The 22145-nt window shown below is 41.6% G+C and overlaps 1 protein-coding gene across 1 annotated transcript in view; it reads left to right on the top strand.

Annotated features, from left to right (window-relative positions):
* Moxd1 (monooxygenase DBH like 1) overlaps nucleotides 1-22145 on the top strand; it is a 74813-nt gene that overhangs the window by 38772 nt on the left and 13896 nt on the right. Inside the window, exons 5-7 of the mRNA XM_051164297.1 lie at nucleotides 19039-19218; nucleotides 19521-19623; nucleotides 21835-22001. Of these exons, the coding sequence (XP_051020254.1) occupies nucleotides 19039-19218; nucleotides 19521-19623; nucleotides 21835-22001 (450 nt within the window). The remainder of the gene's footprint in view (nucleotides 1-19038; nucleotides 19219-19520; nucleotides 19624-21834; nucleotides 22002-22145) is intronic.

Raw genomic sequence — 22145 nt, 5'->3', positions numbered from 1 at the left:
GAAATAATGCAGATAGCTTTTGTGTATTCCTAAAGAAGATTATATTACAATCTTCTGTGTAAAAAGTCATATTAGCATACAACCAGGATGGCATTTCAGTTGATACAACAACAAATTATTGTCGTTTTTATGACTGGAACTGTTATCATGCCTGAAATGAAAACTGACTTTTAATAAATGAGATAGTTGAAGTTTGTTTGTATAACTCATGAATTGAATATATTTCATAACTTTGTACTTTACATTCTCAATGTTGAATTGATACACTATTAAGCTATTTAGTCATTAAAATTTCAGAATAAAAGCTTAATAATAAAACTATTTTAGGAAGGGGAAGTTATAGGAAACTTAAAGCACTATGGATTCATCTTGCTCCGTTGAGTCACTATTGCTCTGCTTGGTTCATATCCTCAGGGTACAGCTTAAAAATCATCCCAGTTAGATCTTTAGGGATGGTGCCAAGTCCTGCATACACAGGTCATTGTTGATTTTTTTCAAAATGTTCTCCAACTAACTCTGATGCCAACCTATTGTTTGAGATCCATGATTTTGTACTTATTTAAAATTCCCAGCTGGTACTTGTTGCTATATTAATATTTCATATCACACAGCAAAATGCTTTTTATACTAACATCAGTGCTGTAGTGCATAGTAATAAGTTATTTTACTTAACATATATTGGAAGGTTGAACACTCACTTAGAATCTACTATCAGAACATTTGTGGTCTGCCTGTGAAGAGGAACCCAGGTCACTGTAGACATGGCTCAGTGGTTAAGTGCACTTGCTGCTCTTGGGGAGGACCCAGGGGTGATTTCCAGTATCCATGTGGTCCCTCACAATGCCATCTAACTCCAGCTCCGGGGGTCCACTTCTTTTGTCTGGCCTCTGTGGGATGCTTCCCACATGGGACACAATGTACATGAACTCAGGCAGGCAAAGGCACACACATGACAACAACATTAAAAACAAATCTTTATAATTCAGCAGTTTATGGTATTGACACCATTTATTCCTGTGCGTGTTGCGTATTTATTTGTAGAAAGAGAGAAGCTGAAAACCCAGCTGTTTCCCAGGGCCACAGCTGCCTTCCCTTATAAAAGCTGACCCAATGTTGAGCTGGAGGACATTTACTTCATGTAGGGAAAGAAATGTTCTCGTGAAACCGATACACCAAAGTTATGTCTATCCATTAATGTTTATAATGTAAGAACATTTTAGAAACAATGCTGAAGGCCACCTAGCTGGCTTTTTTTTTTTTTTTTTTTTTTTGAGACAAGGTTTTTTTGTGTAGCCTTGGCTGTTCTAGACTCTCTTTGTAGACCAGGCTGGCCTCCAACTCACAGCGATCCACCTGCCTCTGCCTCCCGGGTCCTGGGATTAAAAGTGTGCACCACCATACCTGGCTAGCTGGGTTTTAAAAGGTGAATTTCTTTAAATCATTCTGTCACCAAGTCTTAGAGAAATTGTTTCCTCACCGAAACCAAGCTCTCTCTGAATTACCGTATCTATGTTTTACATGTTGAGTTAAAAGCATGACCACGTAAACAACTTTTAGCATGCCCTCCATACCTTTTATTTCTCAGCCTGAAGAAGTCTTGAAAATACAGGCCGCGCTAGTTCAGAGGGCAGTCTGGAGACGTGCTCACTATGAGCACTCCATGGCTTACCTGCTCCTAATCCTCCTCCCATCCTTCACCGTTGAATTGCAAAGGATGCATGACTGTGAGTGTCTGTGGTGTGTCTACTTGAGACAGTATTCAGTATTGTGTAGAAGTTAAGAGAGCCCACAGGACCAGCCAGCAGACCTTTACACCCAGCTCCCATGTAGAGGCAGGAACAGAAGAAAAGGGAGCGAGCAGTAGGGTTTGGGTACGGTTCCGTGCCGGGACATAAGACAGATTTCAGGTTGGAAGACATGGTGGTGGTGTTGCGAGGATGACTGGAAGCAAGCTCTCTGGGAGAGAGCTGGCACTAACATGATACCATAAGACCCAAGGCTCTCGCCAAGAGCTCTGTCGACCCTCACATCAAAACCCACAAAAGACCTTCATCACACAGTGGGAAACTGAAACCCAGCGGGTTAAGTGACTTGTCCACGGCGGGTCTTTCTCCTCTTGGCCTTCTTTTCCTTGAGAAAGACAGCCTATTGTAAATTGTGAATAGCGGTGTGGGTGCTTTAGCCTTACATGGGACTTCTGTGTCTGTAGAAAACAGCATCCATTGCTTAAAAACTAAGGCCTTTGCTCCTTGTCTTTAGTAGTGTTCAGAAACACTACCCACATCAATATGGAGGAAGCTCCACTTGGTTCCGCATGTGGCAAAGAGCCATTGATGTTATAACCAGCATCTGTTTGTACCAGAGCCAAGGAGCAAGCATCTGTTGGCTCAGATTCAGATCCTTAGTCTAAATATGTCAAATCTGAGTGCACATTGACTTCTTGTCAGAGGAACAACTTTTTTTTTTTTTAATCACTGAATGCCCTAAACATACCAAGATTCCTACTGTGAAATATTGAGAGGGACTGCAGAGCATAGCCTTTCATACCTGAGTGGAGTTATAGATCTTTGCCTTGATCGTGTGGCTTTAACAGCTCCATTTAGTGTTAAGACGTTGACAAGTTGCATCATACTTCCTTAAATAGAAATCAAGGCTATCTCTTAATTGCATGCACATGCATGTGAGTATCAGAAGGGAAGCTGTGACTATTCCTGCAATCCGGCTAATGGCCTTTCAGTTCTTATGGAAAGGAAGGGATCTTCCTTAGGGACTACAACGTGAGTTTATTGGAACATTGGCATGCCTATTCCCATATAAATATTGTTCACTCTGTCTTCTTGTTTTTTTTAAAGATTTATTTATTTATTATGTATACAGTATTTTGCCTACATGTATGCTTTCCCACCAGAAGAGGGCACCAGATCTCATTATAGATGGTTGTGAGCCACCTTGTGGTTGCTGGGAATTGAACTCAGGACCTCTTAAAAAACAGCCAATGCTCCTAACCTCTGAGCCATCTCTCCAGGCCCTGTTCACTCATTCTTAATAGTTTAAAGGTACATAATGCATTTGGGCTTCTTTAGAGATGTTTACGTGGGTTAGCTTTTCATTTTATGGTATTTTATATACGGGTAGGTTTTGTATGTCAACTTGACACAAGCTAGAGTCATCAGAGAGGAAGGAGCCTCAGTTGAGGAAAGGCCTCCATGAGATCCAGCTGTAAGGCATTTTCTCAATTAGTGATCGATGGGGGAGGGTCCAGGCCACGGTGGGCGGTGCCATTCCCCAGCCTAGTGGTCCGGGCTTCTATAAGAAAGCAGGCTGAGTAAGCTATGGGGAGCAAGCCAGTAAGCAGCACCCTCCATGGCCTCTGCATCAGCTCCTGACTCCAGGTTCCTGCCCTGTGTGAGATCCTATCCTGACTTTCTTCAGTAATGTAAGCTGAATAAACCCTCTTGTTCCCAACTTGTTTTCTGGTCATGGTGTTTCCTGGCAGCAATAGAAACCCTAAATAAGACAACATACAAACCAAAATAATGTCCAAATTGGTTATTTGCTTATTGTCCAATACTTAAGAATGACATTGCTCTAAGCAGGCATCCTGGTACCCATCTATAATCTCATCACTCAGGAGGTGAGGACAAGAGGATTATGGGTTTGAGGGCAGCCTGATACTGCAGCAGAATTCTCGTTTCAAAAGTGAAAAATAAAATTCAGCACTTTAAAGCTACTTATCTAAGATGTACCTTTGGTTCTCTTAAACAGTAAGCTCGGTGTATTTCTGTCATTTCCTGTGTGTATGACTGTGTGGTATATGTACATATGTGTATGTGTGTTTCCGTGGGGGGGGTGTGCGTGTGTGCGAGTGCCCTAGGTATATGTCCGGAGTCATCCTTGATCTAATCCCCCAATTCTTTGAGTTGGGATAGCTGAGCTCACCCGTCAGCTATCTCTCTAGTCAGCTTACATCAGGGATGTCCTCTCTTTTTTCCTGGTCTGGAATTCCAAAGGAAGCCTCATGTGCACCCTGCATTTATGTGGATTCCTGGGGTCTGAGCTTGGGTTACCTTCCTTTCATAGCAAGTGCTTTAACTGCTGAGCCATGTCCCCAGTCCCTCTTGGTTTCTTTTCTTTTCTATAAACACTTCCACTATGAAACCAGTTATTATATCCACAGCAGTTGACTTTTGACTACATGACTTCGAGGTAAAAATTCATCCCTGTGGAGGGAAGTTCAACGTAAGTCCCTCATCTCCCACAGTGATAGCCATGAGCAAAGATGGCCCTTTGCTTTTTCCTTTCACTGCCCTGATCTTGGTTTTAGTGCACATATCATGTAAATGCAAACGCTTTAAAGGTGTGTTTGAGAACCCCATACCTACAGATTGCTCATGGTATCCCAGACTCCACTTTATTTACCAGTCAGACCATTTTTTTTTTTTTTTTTTCAGAAGAGCTAACCACGGATCTTTTCTAAAGCCTTGGTTAGCTGGAGCTGGAGGTCGGGTAGGAAGCCTGTAACAGCCTAACACCCTGGTCTCCGTGACTGCTGTAAGCGCAGGGAACATGAGCATAACGAACCACAAGAACTGAGTGGATTTAATTTTATTTAGTTTAGCTGAGACTGAAGGCCTTGTCCTTGAGCTCACAGAAAAACCTTAAAACACTTGCCCTACCCTTGACTTTTAAGTGTCCCTGAGTTTTGGTTTCTGTATTGGCAAATCAAATATAATACCTGTTTACCAGATGACCCTGGAACTTATTGGAAAATGCTTAGAGAGCACTTGAGGCTGATAGTTGCAACACTGTCCTGTCACCTTCCTGTCACCTTCCTTCTCTGACAGCCTGAACTAGCTGTCTGATTGCATTAACATTTTATTTCATGGTTGTTAAAAAGTTTAGTCTAGTGTAAAAGTAACTTTTATTCTCCTGGCTCAATTGTTGTCTGGGAGGCTTACTGCCTCCTTCTGCTGGCCTAGGCCTAGTCCTAGAAGCTTCTAGGCCTCTGTATAATCTAACCTGGGCCTAGGATGTTTTCAGCCTCTGAGACTTACTGCTTAATGAGCTCACCCTTACTTGTTCTTTCTGAGCTCTGGGCTGGCTCGTTCAACTCAGCTATTCTGACTCAAACTCCTCTCCCAGCTGGCTTATTCAATCTGGCTTTTCTCGACCCAGAATTGCTCTGCTTGGCCTCAAACTAATTCAGCAATCAGCCCTAATCCTCTGGCTTCTTCTCATTTTCTGGCTCATTCTATCTTAACCTGAGTTCTCTGTGGTCCAGTGTGTGTGGGGGTGCGGTCCACAACTTTTTCTCAACCTGTTAATTAAAGTAGGATTTAAATTTATGTCATAAATTGCTATTATTTATCTATATCTTCCTTTTAACATGCAAAATTTAAAAAGAATTTCAGACTTTATATAGATATGTATTTAAAAATAATGTATATTTCCAGATCTCTCTCTTTCTCTCTCTCTCTCTCTCTCTCTCTCTCTCTCTCTCTCTCTCTCTCTCTCTCTCACACACACACACACACACACACACACAATGTTTATAATCTTTCTACTGGGTCATCTTTTAATAATCTATAATTAAAGAATTTTCAAAGCTTTTGAAAAGCTCTAATTACTTGGATGCAATTATCTAATAATTCAAAGCAATTCAAAATTTACCTTGATTTTGTTGACTGTTTCAAGGCATTTCAGAGTAGAAAATTGAAATATATTTGTTTACAGCTGACCAGATTCTCTGAGGTATATTACTTCTTTCATCTCTTGGGATTCAATACTTTGAGCGTCTTTGCTTTCTATTTCTACATTCCAAACAGTTAAGAGATTGCTGCCCAACACACTTTGTTGCATAAGCTCTTGCCTGCTGTAGGTTACATTTGTAAGATTTACAACCAAACTAAATTTACAAGGTCAGAGAACTAAGTTCTTCTTTGTAATAATAATCAGGGAACAACAGCTCTTTGAGTCATGTTTTCCACTTACATAGTAATGAAAAATTTCCAACAGTTTATTGAGGTGGGCACATATTTTCAAATACCATTTATTGAAGTGCTAAAAGAACCATTATGAAGTGATTTATATCTTCAGCTTGAGTTAATAATCACAGAAAATGCCCGCATCACCCCATACTCATCTGCACTAGCCTTTGAAGGTCTTGTAAACAAGCTGCAGCAGCTGCCTTCTGGATCCCTCCCCACTGAAGGGTGAAGGCAAGTATCCTCAGCTTGGCATCTTCCGGCCCCACCCTATTTTCCAACATGAGAATACCCTCTGCCTGTACCTGCTTCCTGCTTCACTGCCAATGTAATGATGCTTGCTTTTATTTTAGTTGCACAAATATTTTCATGTTTATGCTCTAGTTTCATTATTACTACAAAAATTAGGCCAGGCGTGATGGCACATGCCTTTAATCCCAGCACTCAGGAGGCAGAGACAGGCAGATCGCTGTGAGTTCGAGGCCAGCCTGGTCTACAAAGCGAGTCCAGGATAGCCAAGGCTACAGGGAAACCCTGTCTCGAAAAACCAAAAATAAATAAATAAATAAATATTATACACCAAAATTAACCAGACCCAAAGTCTATATACTTCTTAAAATAAGTAAGAGTGAGAACCATTTAAAAAAAATCAGTGTGCCCCTTTACAATGTTAACATGTGTGTATATTCTTTATAATTTTATTTTCAAAGAAATACTTAAAACATTAAGTTTTTAACTAGTTTAATTTCTCTTTTTAAAGTTACTTTGAAATTCGTTTGATTATATTACCGCACTATTTTTACAGGTTAAAATGTAATACAAAAATTTAGTTCCTAACTCAATCCTCGGTTCTGTGTGAGCCTAGTTTTTACAGTGTCTTGCACGGATGAACATTCAAAGTAACTTGTGGTTTTTGCTGTGATAAGCAGAGCATTATGTGTTGATGGTTCCTTTTCTGTAGGCTGGACTGCAGGGTGCACTGGGTCAAGGGTACAAGCAGTGTGCATTTTAACATACTTACCAGGTTAGTTTCTAAACCATTGTGATGTGTGATTCTCTCCTCAGAGACTTCTTAGCACTAGGTGTGATGGTTGTCTGCCAACTGATGGCCAAAAACATGGATTTGTTGAAAGGGATGTTTGGGACACCTTGTTTTCCTACTCTCAGAAGCTCATGTGTTGAGGGGGTCCAACTGAATCTTGTCAGATTTGGGCTTCAGAAGTCTTGGAAGAAAACATAGTCCTGAGAGTGTTTGAAGGGCTTGTGAGAGGGCCAGAAAGATCATACGTGGTAGGTCATAGAATGGAGTCGGTTTTCTACGGATACAGATATAAAAGCCCCATGGAAGTGAGCCTGTGAATCCTCTTTCTCACCTTTCCAGGGCTGGGAATATGGGCATGTGCTACTTGCAGTGTTTTTAACTTGGGTACTGAGTGTCAAAGTTGGGACTTCATCCTTGGGACACAAGTGCTTCCTCAACTGCATTATTTCTGTAGCCAAAAATGACTGCATTTGGAGAAATGGCATAATTTGCTGTAGAATGTAGAATTCAGCTCACTGGAACTAGGAGTTCAGTTGGAGGTATTCAGACAGGGTGGGGTGAGAGGAGAGGTGGGTGGCTACCACTGGGGAAGATAACTTGTCGAGGAGCAGCGATGCCCAGGAGAGATGTTGTAGAAGAAGAAGCTGATGTGTCAGCTCATTTGATGTTAGGCATTGGGAGGGTAATAAACATCTCAGAAGAAGTGATGGTTCAAAGGGGAGAGGGCATGGTGAGTTGATTGTGACTCAGTTTATCAGCTCTTTGGATGTCTTCTTCATCTGCCAAGAAAAGAGATAGACCAACATTTCTAAGATTGTAAACTTTTTCTTTTGAGCACCTAAGGAGAGTGAATTACAAAGTTTAAATAGAGTTTGGCTTTTACGTCCCTGGGAAAATACCCATAGAATAAATCACCCATGTGCTTTATGCTCCATTTATAAGTAGATCCATTTTTCAATGTAATTTCTATGACTCACAACCTAAAAATATTTAAAGTCTAGCAAAGCTATTGCATTTGTTTTGTTTTAAAAAGGGGTGACATGGTTAGGGAACAATAAAAAAACAAAAAACAAAGAGGAAAAAAAAAAAAGCCACCACCAACAAAACAAAGCAAAACCAGATTAGACCTATGGAGATGAAAGAACTCAGGTTTGTGCCTGAGCGCCACCTGGATGAGTGAATTTATCCTCTCATTTTATCCTCTGGAGTACTTGGACGGAGTGCAAGAATTGCTGGATTCAGTGGGGGGTTAAGATGAGTGACAGAATAAACATTACAAAGCATGAATCATTTTGGGGCAGTTGCCATGTAAAGAATGCTAAAATATTATTTTCTCTACGTGTTAGTTTGTTAAAAATGCAAGCAAACAGTTGGAAAGACCCAGAAAGCATTTGCCATGCTCTCAGAATGCTGATGTGTATGGAAGAAGACTGTTATTCACGTAGCTGGAAGGTGGCAGGAGCCTTAAATGCTTTGAGAAGTCAAATTCGGTGTGGGCCTATTTACAAAGACAGACAGAACTGCTAGAGTAGACATTGGTTACCCATCCAGAGAGGAGAGTCACCCACAGACAGTGGCACCAGCGTTTAATCCAGTCAGGAACTGATAAAACTGAGATTGTTTTCTTATTTTTACATAATTGTCCTATGAGTGGTGATTTTTAAAAATTGTCACTTCCTATTTAAACACAGAGAACAAAACAAGATATAGCAACAACAAAAAAAATCTATCAATTTATCTGTTTTATAGCTCCTAAAGGATCATGTTTTCTTTTCTCATTTGCATTGTACATGCACACCTGCATGTGTAGGTAAACATGTGTGCAGGTGTAGAAGTCCGATGTCTATGCCAGGTATTTTCCTCAGTTGTTTTCATATATATATATATATATATATATATATATATATATATAATTTTTTTTTTTGAGACATAGAGCTTGTCATGTTTAGGGCAGACTGGCTGGCCAGCAGGCACCCAGGATCTTTTTCTCCTCACAGCTAGAGCTATAGACACACGCCACTGCACATCCCTTTTACCTGCATGCTGCATATCCAAACTCAGGTCCTCATGCAGGTGTCACAAGCTCTTCACCCACTGGACCCTCTACCCACCCTAGACTGAATGTCTCAAGTATAGGACTGATGGATCACAAATCAATATAAAGGACAATATGGCCATTCTAATAAAAAAAAATACATCCCTTTTCAGCCAAAAGGAAATACTCCATAAAATAAAATGACCTTTTGAAACAATGTTGTAATACACATTTACCTGGGGTCTCATTCTAATTCCTTTCCTGATCTCAGCCCTCGCTCTGCAGCTGCACAGGTAAGAGCAACTCTGAGTGCAAATTCAAGCTCAGTACCCCAAAGCTGTGAGAAAGCATTCACATTACTTGACTGGGCCCCAGCTTCTTTGCTTATAAAGTGAAAATAGTAAATGGCAGTCTCAATGCTGCATAAAGATTAGGTGAAACTAAAAATGTGGTGATACATGGAGCAGTGTGTGGGACAGATGCAACAAATGATGGTCACCGTTGATACCTAGCATCTCTATTTTTTTCCCTCTTTTAGTTCTTTGAGACAGGTTTTCTCTGTGTTATCTTGGCAGTCCTAGACTTGCTTTGTAGGCCAGGCTGGCTTCGAACTCACAGCGATACAGCTGCCTCTGCATCTCTATCTTAACTTTAAGTCTCTGCAGGGCTGTAGGATTCCATCTTTGATCTTCAGCATTGGGCACAGGCCCCGAGAGCTCAGTAATCTTTGTGGAGTCGAGGACTGGAATCTAGACTGAGTGGAGGAAGCAGTGGTGAACTGTAGCATCTGTTCTCTCTCTAGGACAAAGGGACTTTAAGTGGGCGACCTATAGCTGAGGAGTCTGTGTTTAACTGAAAGGCTGGACTGCTGAGCTCTGTGGCGCTGCTCACAGGCGCTTCTCAGATGAAACCAAAAGTCTTTCTGCATGAGCTGATGGTTATCAGGTCTGAAGCAAGTTTATTTTGAATCTCAGAGAAAAGCAACATCAGTATCTTCTGCTTCATTATGGATAAAACAGGATTTACTTTGCAGGCCTTTAAGAGAGTAATGAATTCTGGGCTTCTGGATAAAGGCCTGCATAGATTTTTACACAAAACAATGTTGCGAATTTGTATTGTGTGCAATTAGATCTAATCTTTAGGTTATGTCTGAGTAATGACAACTGCCATTGTATTAGTTTCCTGCTCTCAGGAGCAGAAACAAGATACCTTACTTACTGAATTCCTCTAGCAAATAAACCCATAAATTATGATGAATACATACTAAAATTATTTAAAACTTCCAAATTATTATGATAAATTATATTTACTATAAGCAATAGAAGTTTGGGGATAAAAAGTACAAGGAAGTTAGATTTAAAACATGAAGAATTTAGTTGATAAGTTCAACTTGTATTTGTAAGTTATATTGGATTAAATGAAAAACTCTTTTCCACAATGAGAACCATCTGCTGTTAATTAAATTCCATTCTGTTGTGTTGGCATTAAAACCCTGAAATCATACATTTAAAAATAATACAAATAAACCCCCAACAACGACAAACAAGATGAGCCCAGCAGGCAGATCTTCCAAGGAGACCTGGAAGTGAGTGAAGGTTTGAAAAGTGGAAAACACTCAAGGTAGAATTCAGGAGAGATTGTGGTACGCTGCTGGCATCTTCCCAGGAGGGGATGAAGCTGTCAAGAAACCCACACATTTGCCTTGGGGAGGTTTTACAGCAGGTTTGAGTAATAAAACCATGTTGGTTATTTTAAGAGATGAAAGCTTCAGGGGGGCATAACTGAGTTTTCAAATGGAAGATATGTATCGTTTGACAAAAATCTTATCATAGTGAATTACTATTCTAAATATAAATTTAAATAAAAATTATGAAAAGAGATTAATTGTATTGTATTAACTTACTATTTGGAAAGTAAATACCCATAACATTTAAATTGGAAAGTTTATCTGACATAAAAACATAGAAAGTATATAAAAACATAGAACACCGTTTATCACTCAATATGTATGTACATGTTTAAATAATGTTTAAATCACAATGCATACTCCTGTCTTCTCAAACATTGCTCATTTCTTTATGCTGAGGACATTTTAAATCTCTTCTACTAAGCTTTTGAGATGTGCAATGCATATTATTTCCTGTAGTGTTTCTACTGGGCTGTAGCATCCCAGAATCTGCTTCTCTCTGACTGCAGACTTGGATGCCAAGAGTTGACCGAGAGAAGTAAACAGTTTTGAAGGTTTGTGCAGACTTCTTTGATAGCCTATAAGAAATGTAATTTAACTTTTTCAAAGAAATAACAAGTCATGGACAGAAATATGGGCACTGGTATTGGGTTGATGCTCTCTGCTGTAGGGTTTCTAAGACAACAGGTCTTCTCCATAACCTTGCAAGTTAGGAACTGGAGATCAGAATGCTAAGTAGCTTCTCATAGCTGGCTATTCAGTGGTAAAATCAGAATTTTATGTATATACTCTGAATTAGTATTGTCTTCACAGCAGAACAAGTCAAGCGTATAGGATTGTTAAAGTGAATACCAAAATCGCCTGGACTCTTATTTTCCAAGCTCTTCACAAAACATCACTAATATCCTTTGTATTTCTCTGAAAGTTCTCTTTACATGCATGATATAGTAAAATGTAATACATAAAATATATACTTTTAATGATATGTAATATATAAATATAAAAGATATAATTTTAATGATATATTACATGTAATATATAACTGTAAATATAATATATACTATATGTATGAAATCTGTGCTTATCTATATAAAATCTGTTTTATATCTTTCTCTGTCTGCGTGTATACAACTATTTCTTTCTTGGCTTTTAGACTTCATCTGGATTATCAGTTTAACTGGGTTGAGGTACCTAAGCTGTCTCTTTCTGAGTGTGTCTGTGAGGGTTTCCTAGAGGAGCTTAGCCCATGAGGGCCCTGACCTAAGGACCACTTGAATAGCTTTGTTGGGAAGTGTTGCAAACTGTGGGAGAGAGGGTTGACTGGTAAGAGGGACCAGGTCCCTGGCTGAGCCTTTTGGGAACATGTCCTGTCTTTTATGTCTTCCTGTGACTCTGTCCTCCTGGCTGCGATGACTCTAGAGGAGCTGGGCATCATGCCCTTCTGCCACAAAGTGCTCAGCAGAGGTCTGGGAGTGTGGGGCAGCACTGCAGATGGAAGCCATGGTGAGTGAATGTTGATCTCTCGTCACTGAAGTGCTTTGCTGCAGCCATGCACAGTCTGACTAACACAGATTTGCATAGGGGCTTTGATACTTGCCTTCTAAATTTAAACGTACCTCCTACAGTGCTGCACTCTAAACAGTGAGCTGTCTGAATTTACTACAGTTGAATTAACTACCTGAAGTGATTTGCAGGTTCTTACTACATTTTTTTTTTTTTTGAGCCAGCATTACCAGTTAACAGAACTAAGTGTTGCCAGCCTCATAGGTAAATGAATATGTGAATTTGATTTCATTTCATATAATCATGGATGGGGTCTGACCTCTTTTTATCTGTAATCATAGGGATCTCTTTTCCATAAACTCTCAGTTTGTGTACTTGGTCCGTTTTCACTATTGTGCCTCTGACTTGTGATTTCACAGTAGGGATTTGTTTGGTGCAAATTTGCAAATCAGATCCTCCATTATTTTAGCACTTTAACATTTACTTATCTTTGCTCAGTTGACAGCTGCTTCCAGTTCTTTCTTCTGTTGCATTTATTTTTCTTCCCCGGGATGGGGCAGTGGGACATAGATGAAGTTGGTGCAGGAGTGCGCTTCATGGCATAGGAACGCCATCTTCCCTGTCACTCTGCGATTGAGCTATGTAAAAGGCCCAGTTTCTGCAGTGCCTGAGCTCCATGTAACAAGTAGGCCCAGGTCTGCCTATTCATCCAGGGTAGATCTGTCATAAATCTAGCTAGAGTCATTTTTTTTAATATATTGCTGTACCAAAAAACCATATATCGATAAACCAAAAACCAAAAAACCTGTTTGAATGTTCTGTAAACCATTGTTCTATAGCATGAAAGCTATGTATGCACTGTATTCACACTCGACTCTATAAATTCCACAACTTGAAATGTACAAAGCAACCTATCTTTCAAAAACAGTGCATATATAGCTGGGCACTCCTTTCATCCCAGTACTCGGGAGGCAGAGGCAGGGGATCACTGTGAGTTTGAATTCAGCCTGGTCTACAGTGTGAGTTTAGGACAGCCAAGGCTACACAGAGAAACCCTGTCTCGAAACACAAAAACAAACAAACAAAACAGTGCATATTTACAAGGACGCAGCACTATCACGTCAGAGAATGTTTAGCACGGTCTTCGCATATGTGTGTCCCTCTGTGTGTTATACATACTTGTTAGTGTGGATGAGTGTATATGTATGTGCAGGAGTTTGTCTCCATGAAGTATTTTATTAAGGCTCTCTTGCACATGTGCATGTACTACACGCACACATGTACACACACACTCACACACACACACACTAAAACCCTCACCCTCACTCACACACATACACACACTCACATACACATATACACATGTATACACACACTTGACACACACACACACACACACACACTCTCTCTCTCTCTCTCTCTGAAGGTTCTGAAAACCTTTGCTCCATGTAACGAATTGGCAGCATGAGAAAAACAATGAGCTGCTTCTCTAAGGGGGTAAAAACATGTGTGAAATAATTACATTCAATGTATGTGGTAAGTTGGACTGAACTTAGTACGGCTTCACTAGTATTTACTCTAAGTACTGGGCGCTCTTCTCCTTTAGTTTTCATAATAGACTAAAGTTTGATTTGGATTTTCTCTCAAAAATAAGAAAACTGAGTTTCACCAAGGTAAAGAAATTGGCATCAGGCCACAAAGCTTGTAAGCGACAGAGTTCAGAGTCAAAATTTAGATGTTGGCACCGGGCTGTGCACATTGTACAGCATTCTGAGGGAAACTTGGAAAAACAGTACAAATGTGAGCCAGAACCAGAGGAGGTGTCCAAAGAAACGAAGTGGGCTCCATGGCTGTGGACGGTGCTGATTAGAAAGTGTGAACACAGGAGACTAAAGGAGGGGAAATGACGCTGGTAAGAATACAGGAGGTAAACTTTAAACCCCTTCCCAGATCTAGCCAATGGTCAGAATATTCTCCACAGTTGAGTGGAGAGTGTGATATGACTTTCTCACGTACTCTGGTGCCTCACATTTGACCATGTCCCCTGGAGGGGGAGACCTGGTGGCACTCAGAGGAAGGACAGCTGGTAGCCAAGAAGAGACTTGATACCCTATGAGAATATACAGGGGGAGGTAATCCCCCTCAGGAACAGTCATAGGGGAGGGGAATAATGGGAAAATGGGGCGGGGAATGGGAGGATACAAGGGATGGGATAAACATTGAGATGTAACAAGAATAAATTAATAAAAAAAAAAAAAAGAATGCACACGTAAGGGGAGACTGGGCTCCAAGTGGCTGAGAATCCGTGTTAATGGAACTGTGTGGATAATGCCTTAAGGAGAGAAGGCCATGAACGGCAGAGGAGAACGGTCAGCTAGTGAGCTGCCGCATATGGCTCAGCATTACGGGTCAGATTGCCACTGTGCAAAGCGCTGTCTTGGAGAGACTGGCTGCTACCTGGCGTGCTAGCGGGTGGGGTGGGGTGGGGCAAGTGTGGGAACATCTGCCGAGCGCTTAAGCTGCCATAAGGAAATACTTCAGACCTTGGAGTTTGCGAAGAACAGACGTTTACTTGTTATTCTACACTGTGGGAAGTCCAAAATAAAGGCACTAAATTGAAGATCTGAATGGTTGGCACTTGATGGGCTCAAACACAAACAATAAAGAGGGGGGACTTTGATTTCCTCAGTGTTGTACACATGAGTTGAAAGATCACTCCAAACCTCCAAGATACACACCATCCATACAGCAAAGTTTTTTTTGGGGGCAGTGAAATGCCAAACTGTTGTCATTGATAACTGTTAGGGCTGCTCCCTGTGTTTGTGGTGGGTCTTTGCTTTGTGTGTGTGCGCATGGAAGGTGTGTGCTAGCTAGGATGACTGTTTATCTGGAGTGTAAAACAAAAGACCTTCTGAAGGGGTCTCTCAGCATGTTATCAATATTCAATTTTAAAATGTTTTAAATTCAGTTCAGATATAAATGGCTATTGTTATAATTTGTTACCTTTCTTAAGGAAGCTTGCATATTCAGAGCCTGTGTGGAAACTCAGGAGACTGTAAGCAGGGGAGAAAGAAGTGTACACTAGAGGCTGTGTTTTACTCTCTGCGTCTCTGTCTCTGTCCCTCTGTCTCTGTCTCTATCTTTCTCTCTGTCTCTCTCTGTCTCTCTCTCTTCCAGGTAATTTACTGAAATAACTGATAATAGCTTTCCCAGATCCAGCTTAGTCACAGTCATAGGGGAGGAGAGTAAGGGGAAAATGGGAGGGAGGGAGGAATGGGAGAATACAAGGGATGGGATAACAATTGAGATGTAATATGAATAAATTAATAAAATATATTATAAAAATGGAAAAAAAAAGAAAAAAAAAGACAACTTCAGGTGGTATATGTGCACAGGAAACATGGATGAACTGTTGACCTGTATTTCTGTTTTGAAAGCTTTTGATTGCAGGCAGCCAACAAACGAACAAACAAACAAAAAGGTGAACCAGTTTGGGAGGAAAAGCAATGTGTTAACTTAGGAGGAAAGGCTGACTAAGTCTTGAAATGATGAGAAGGGGCTGACTCAGAAACCTTGGATGGTAGAGCTTCCCGGGTCTGTCTTTGGTACTTGATGTGCTGTCTTTGTGGTACCCACTGCATCAGGACTTCTTCCCACATGCAGAAACATGTCACTTGTAGCATCTGTGACCTCCTACTCTGGCCTTTGAATGGGGATTGATTGTTTCTTATAGTTTAAGAAACCCTAGGGCAGCCTGATGGGCTGGGTACTCATCCTGAGTGGTCAGTTACGGTATGTATGAGATGGTGATTCTCATGAGAATTCTCGACTGCAGTAAAGGGTGAAGGATTCCCCAGCATTCTCCTCTCCCTAGCTGTTTCTTCATTCTTTGTCTCTGTGTCACCCCAGTTTGACCTCCTACTGTCACCTCCTTTAGGCTCAGCCGCCAAGTTCATTCTTGTTAGTCTATAGAAACCACATCAGGCTTTGCTTTGATCCCCAGCTTGTTCTCAGAGTGGAATATTTGTGGGGTGAAGATGAATGTAATGTTATGCGCACATCATTCACCTCAGGGATGAAGGCAAGGCCAGGGCAGGCGAGGGGTCAAGGCGGACATTTCTCCTACCGTCTTCCGACGGCATGTCGATGGAGCGTGCAGAGATCTACCTACAGTAGCAGTTCTGCCTTGAGAGCTAAGAGGCAGCTTTCTGCCAGCCAGCTAACCCCTGGGCATCCTTTGTTAGAGACAGTTTGTGGACTCTCCCCAGGGTGCTGGGTGGAGGTGGGGAGAGGAGCGGGTCGTGAAGCTGTGTGCCAGGAACCAGAATCGGCAGGAGAAAAAGTGATAGGAGTTCACCAAATTTCCAGCCCACCCCAGGTTCCTCCCACCGCCTCTCCCTTTCGTCTTAAATGCTAATTTATTGAATTGCACGTTGTTTTTTGGAGAGCTCCATTCCACTCTTCCATGCATGTTCCAGCAAGCAAGGAACCACATCTTAGAGGCAGATAACTTGGAAGAATGAGAAAATGGAAATTGTTCCAAAGAGCTCTAGTCATCCACGGCCTGTGGGAAGGATGAAAAAGGCGCTTCTCCCCTCTTTAATACCAAGTTAAAACTAAAGCGAAGTGCTAAAGAACCTCCTGGCATTAATCTGTGGTGCCATTGCTCTCATGCCAGCTCACTCCAGCTGGACTTATTGTACCCTTCTTCCTCCCTCCTGATGATAGTGACTTTTATCATAGTGCCTTCCCAACACACCTTCCTGCCTCGGCACATTCCCATCAGAAGAGCCTTCGGTCTCGGAGAAAGCTGGTTTCTCAGCTCCACCTCCCACTCCATACGTGTCTGCGGCTCGTTGCCTCATCTCTGTGAATCTCAGTGTATCTGATAGAGACAGGAGCACGTAGTTTACAGCCATGCGCTTAGTATTAAGTACATAGGCCAGATGTAGAAACAAAGAGTGATACTGAGGTTGGCACGTGGGAGTTCTTGGGGGTAAAGCGTAGATAGTATTAGTCCAAGAATGTGTTGTAATCTTAGAGGCTTGATATTCATTTCAGTGTCTCTCACAGCAACAAAAATTTGCTCTTAAAACTTTTTAAGTGGCATTTGAATCTCCCTAAAGTCAACCGCCACACAGCATCACATGCTTTTGGCTCCCTCTCTATCCCTGGAAGAAGCCGTCTTGGCAGAATCCCACTCTTCCTTGTCCTTGTGGCTCCCTCCTAAGTTCTGTTCTGCAGAGCTCGGCGCAGGCTTGGAGCTTTCCCAAGGCATGTAACATCCACCCTCACGTGGATTTGAATATCCGGCTGTTGAGATCTTTGCTTTGGCTTGTCTTTGTGGGTGAGCTGTGGCACCTAAGTAAATAAGTCCATAGAATCACAGGATGGCTCAGCCTAGATGCGGAAGCAAAAAATTTGAATTAGATTTCTGTGCAATCATGAGGAATTTTGTAATCATATTTGAACCATTGCTGTTTGGTTTTTTTTTTTTTTTTTTTCTTTAAGCAAAGGAAAAACAGACTCTGCCTTCAGGGCTTGTGGCCTTTTAAAGATAAGCACAAACAAGGCCGTGTGCTACCTTATTTCCATAAATGGGGGAGTCAGAATGTACAAGTGGATAATATCGAACGGAATCTAATCTAAAAAATTGAATCTCTTAGCAGCCTACCTCAGACCTCTACCCACTACATCCCTGTGCCCCTTTGGCTGCTTGGGTTTTCCTACTGAAAAGGAGAAAATCTATAGCAGTAACAGATGCAACACTCTAGGAGAAAATGGACAAACGTCCTTCATATAAACCTGAAATCTGAGGTAGAGTGTCTGAATGCAGTGCCTGCCTGTGAGGAGTGGAAGCTAAGGCAGGAGCATTGCTGAGCTCGGTCGATGTCAGAACTCACAAGGCCCCTGGTAGCGGAGGCTCACACCCAAGCCCAGATAAGTGCTATGAAGGAGATGAACAAGAATTCAATAGAAAGTAGTGAGTGTGCACAGACTGTCAGGGCCAATTGCCTTTTCCATTTTAACTGGGTTCATATCTGTCCACAAGTCACAGTAGTCTATCACCAATAGTTGGGTGTTTTGACTCCCAAATTCTACGCCCCCAAGATTTTAATTAAAACATAAACTTTATCATTAAAATAAAAATATACGTTATGAGCCGGGTGTGGTGGTACACACCTTTAATCTCAAAAGTCAGGGAGGCAGAGGCAGGTAGATCTCTGTGACTTCGAGGCCACCCGGGTCTCCAAAGCAAGTCTAGGACAGCCAAGACTGCATGGAGAAACCGTGTCTCAAAACAACAACAACAACAACAACAACAACCTGCTATTGAGCCCTGCTTTGCACCCAACCCATGTATACATATAAAAATGACCAAGATTTGATCTGTCATTTTCAGCGGGGGTAAGAATAATATTTTGTGGTGAAAAAGAGGGAGACAGAGAGTTTGTACCAGTAGACTTGATAATATATTTTCTGTGTGAAGTGAAAATAAGAGGAAATAATAGCAATGGAAAGTGAGGGCCTGGAAGAGTAAGGCATATTGCAGAACAGGTGAGGGAAGCAGATGTGAAAAGAGAACACCGGTGAAGCCCTCCAACTCTTGTTGTAAATAGCCGTCTCATCTTTGTTGTTACCATCCACCCATCCATCACCACCATCACCAACTTCAGGACAACTCAGTGAAGACTGAACAGTCACTGAAGCTGTTTCCATGCTCGCTGTGGGATGTGGTGAGGCCCCCTCATTTATGGCGCCCTCCCTGTTATTTGTATTTGTGTAGGTTGAGCCCGTAATAGAGAAAGGCCACGAGAGCTTGGTCCATCACATCCTGCTCTATCAATGCAGCAGCAACTTTAATGACAGTGTTCTGGACTACGGCCATGAGTGCTACCATCCAAATATGCCCGATGCCTTCCTTACCTGCGAAACTGTGATTTTTGCCTGGGCCATTGGTGGAGAGGTGAGGCTAATGACAATGACCGATCTGCAGCCAATTATTTGATTGCTTTGTTATATGTGCTTCTCCCACATGTAGGGTTCTAGTAGAAACACACCATTCTCATGCAAAAATACATAAATAGTTACTTATATTTCTACTTCTGAAGGAAAGGGTTCTTCCCTTAACTGATGGTATTTGATCTGTGCTCGATGAATGGTGCTGTTCCAGAAGCTGAGGTGTCTCTGGGGAGTGGTTGGGTTTGATGGCCTGAACTTCACTCCCACAGGTCATTGTCTCATGAAGGTTTTTCCCCCCATATTTAGGGCTTTACCTACCCACCTCATGTTGGGCTATCCCTCGGCATGCCACTGGATCCTCATTATGTGCTCTTAGAAGTCCATTACGATAATCCCACACACAAGAAAGGTAAGAGGTTTCTGTCTGTGACACAGTCGAGGTCAAATAGGAAACTTCGTATTAGAAAGTGTTAAATGTGTACATTTGCCACCCAAATTAGGATGTTTTTAAAAAACAAAACAAGGCATGATTCAGACCTACCCTGGGACAACAGATTTTAACCAGCAGCAACTGGGCAAATAGGCTACAAACCCGAAGAATATATTTTCATATTTGTCACCAGGGAGTAGGAAAGTAGGCAGTTAGTGCCTTTGTGATGTAAATTAGTTCCAAATACATGCGGTGTTTTAAAAAAAATCCCCCTCCCTCCCCTCCTCTCTCTGGACATAAATTCCATGTTGGATGTCTTGCTAAATTACCTCCACCTCTTTTTTTTTTTTTTTTTTTTTTTAGTCAAAATGTGGAGGGTTTGAAAGAGAATGACTCCCATAGGCTCATGTTTGAACACTTGGTCCCCAGTTGGTGGAATTGTTTGGGAATGATTAGGAGTTGTTGACTTGTTGCAGGATGTGTGAGCTTTGAGGTCTCAGAAGCCAACGGCAGCCATTCCTAGTTAGTTTTCTCTCTGGTTGTTGTCTCAACATGTAAGGAGGCCTCAGCTACTGTTCTCCATTGCCATGCCCTCTGGTCACCATGCTTCCCAATATGATGGTCATGGACCGATCCCCTGAAACTATAAGCAAGGCCCCAGTAACTCTTTCCTTTATAAGTCACCATGCCCATGGTGTCTCTTCAGAGCAAAGGAAAAGTAATTTAAGACATGGGGTCTCCCACTAAGCTGGATCCAGAATGGCTTACGAGCAAGTCCCAGGCATCCTTCTGTCTTTACTCCCTCGGTACTGGTGTTACAGGCATGCTGGGAATGGAACTCAGGTCCTCATGCTGGCAGAGCCAACACTGTCTCAACAGGGCCATCTCTTTAGACCCCAACACTTTTTTTTAAATATATATATAACTACATTTACGGAAAAGCTACCATCTGTCACACTAAAAGCAATTGACAACTTGTTTGATAGGCTTTCCACCACTGTAACCAAGGATTATCTATGATGAGAAACTCGGAGGTTTGAAGAGAAGCATTTGGTTTCTGAGTTTACCCACCCCATTTTCCAGCTGGACTCACTGTGAAATCACCAATGAAAACAATCTCAATTATTTTACACGACAATGTTTTCAGTAAACATTAAACATCAACTATGTGCTTGTTCTGTGCTTGAAGATTAATATGAGTGAAGAAGATACCCGCTCACCCATGGAAGTCATAGTCAAAAGCTGTGTACGGTGGGGAATGCCTGTTAACTCCAAAACTTGGGGGCTAAGAGCAAAGGATTGCCAGTTTGAGACCAGCTTCATCTACTTAGTGAGACCCTACTCAAAACAAGACAAAATGAAACAAACAGAAGTTATAGTTCAGTAGGAAAGAGAAACACTTAAAATAAGATCACATGTTTCCACCAGTTGATACAAAAGGGATACATCTGACAGAGTGAGAGTATTTAATTCTTGACCTAGTTAAGCCAGGAGGATATGGTGGTAGTCTGTAAAATGTTCCTTGTAAAAAAAGACTCTTTCTAGATCTATGTCGAGGTACCTGTGGGAAAGGTTCCAATTAATTAAAGTTAATTATGGGTTTATAGTATCTGGGTCACGTACTCTCCCTCCCTTTGGTAACATGTCATAGCAAAGACTGTTACTTGTCTTTTAACCCCACAATGCCCACTACCCATCCACTCTCAGTAACTGTCTGATGAGCGTGTTAAGGGCTAAGAGAACGTTAGTAAACATTCAGAGTAAACTTTAGAAGTTTTCTCATCAGTAGATGGTTGGTTTCTACGTAAGAGTAAGACTTGAAGTCACCCCAAAGCAATATAAAGTAAACCGTCTAGGATTACTCAATCTTACGGTGAGTGACTTTAAATATTTTGTCCTGTCATGTGTTAGGTAACTGAGAAATGTGTCTTCTAGATAACCCAAGCATATCCTCCATCGCGTGCCGTGGGGGTCCGTGGTGCTTATAGACAATATGGTGCTTTGCATTCTCCTTTCTCTTCACAAAGCTATTTGTCTTCCATTCATTTCTCTTTGCGTTTCTTTTTGTCATGAAGTTTTTGTTTTTGTTGTTGTTGTTAGCAGAAATGAATGGTCCATTTCAAATGAATGTGAAAACTGTTAAAAAAAAATGTCTTCAGATTCACTGTTTGTTCTGTGCTCCTGTTACAGGTTTAATAGACAGTTCTGGCCTGAGGTTTTTCCATACCACGGATATAAGGACATATGATGCAGGAGTGATTGAGGCTGGCCTCTGGGTGAGCCTCTTCCACACAGTCCCTCCAGGGATGCCTGAGTTCCGGTCCGAGGGTCACTGCACTCTGGAGTGCCTGGAGGAGGTGAGCAGTGCCACAGTGCATGGGCTGGCACCTCCAGATTAGCTCCTGCTCTCAGACATGCCTCTGTGAATGTTTCAGCAGTGGCTCCTTGTATTGTCGTCACTTCAGCAGGACCTTTGACCGCCCTTCTTAAATCTCCATGAA

This window comes from Acomys russatus, chromosome 21 (assembly GCF_903995435.1).
Source record: "Acomys russatus chromosome 21, mAcoRus1.1, whole genome shotgun sequence".
NCBI lineage: Eukaryota > Metazoa > Chordata > Mammalia > Rodentia > Muridae > Acomys > Acomys russatus.
This window is presented reverse-complemented; position numbering and strand designations above follow the sequence as displayed.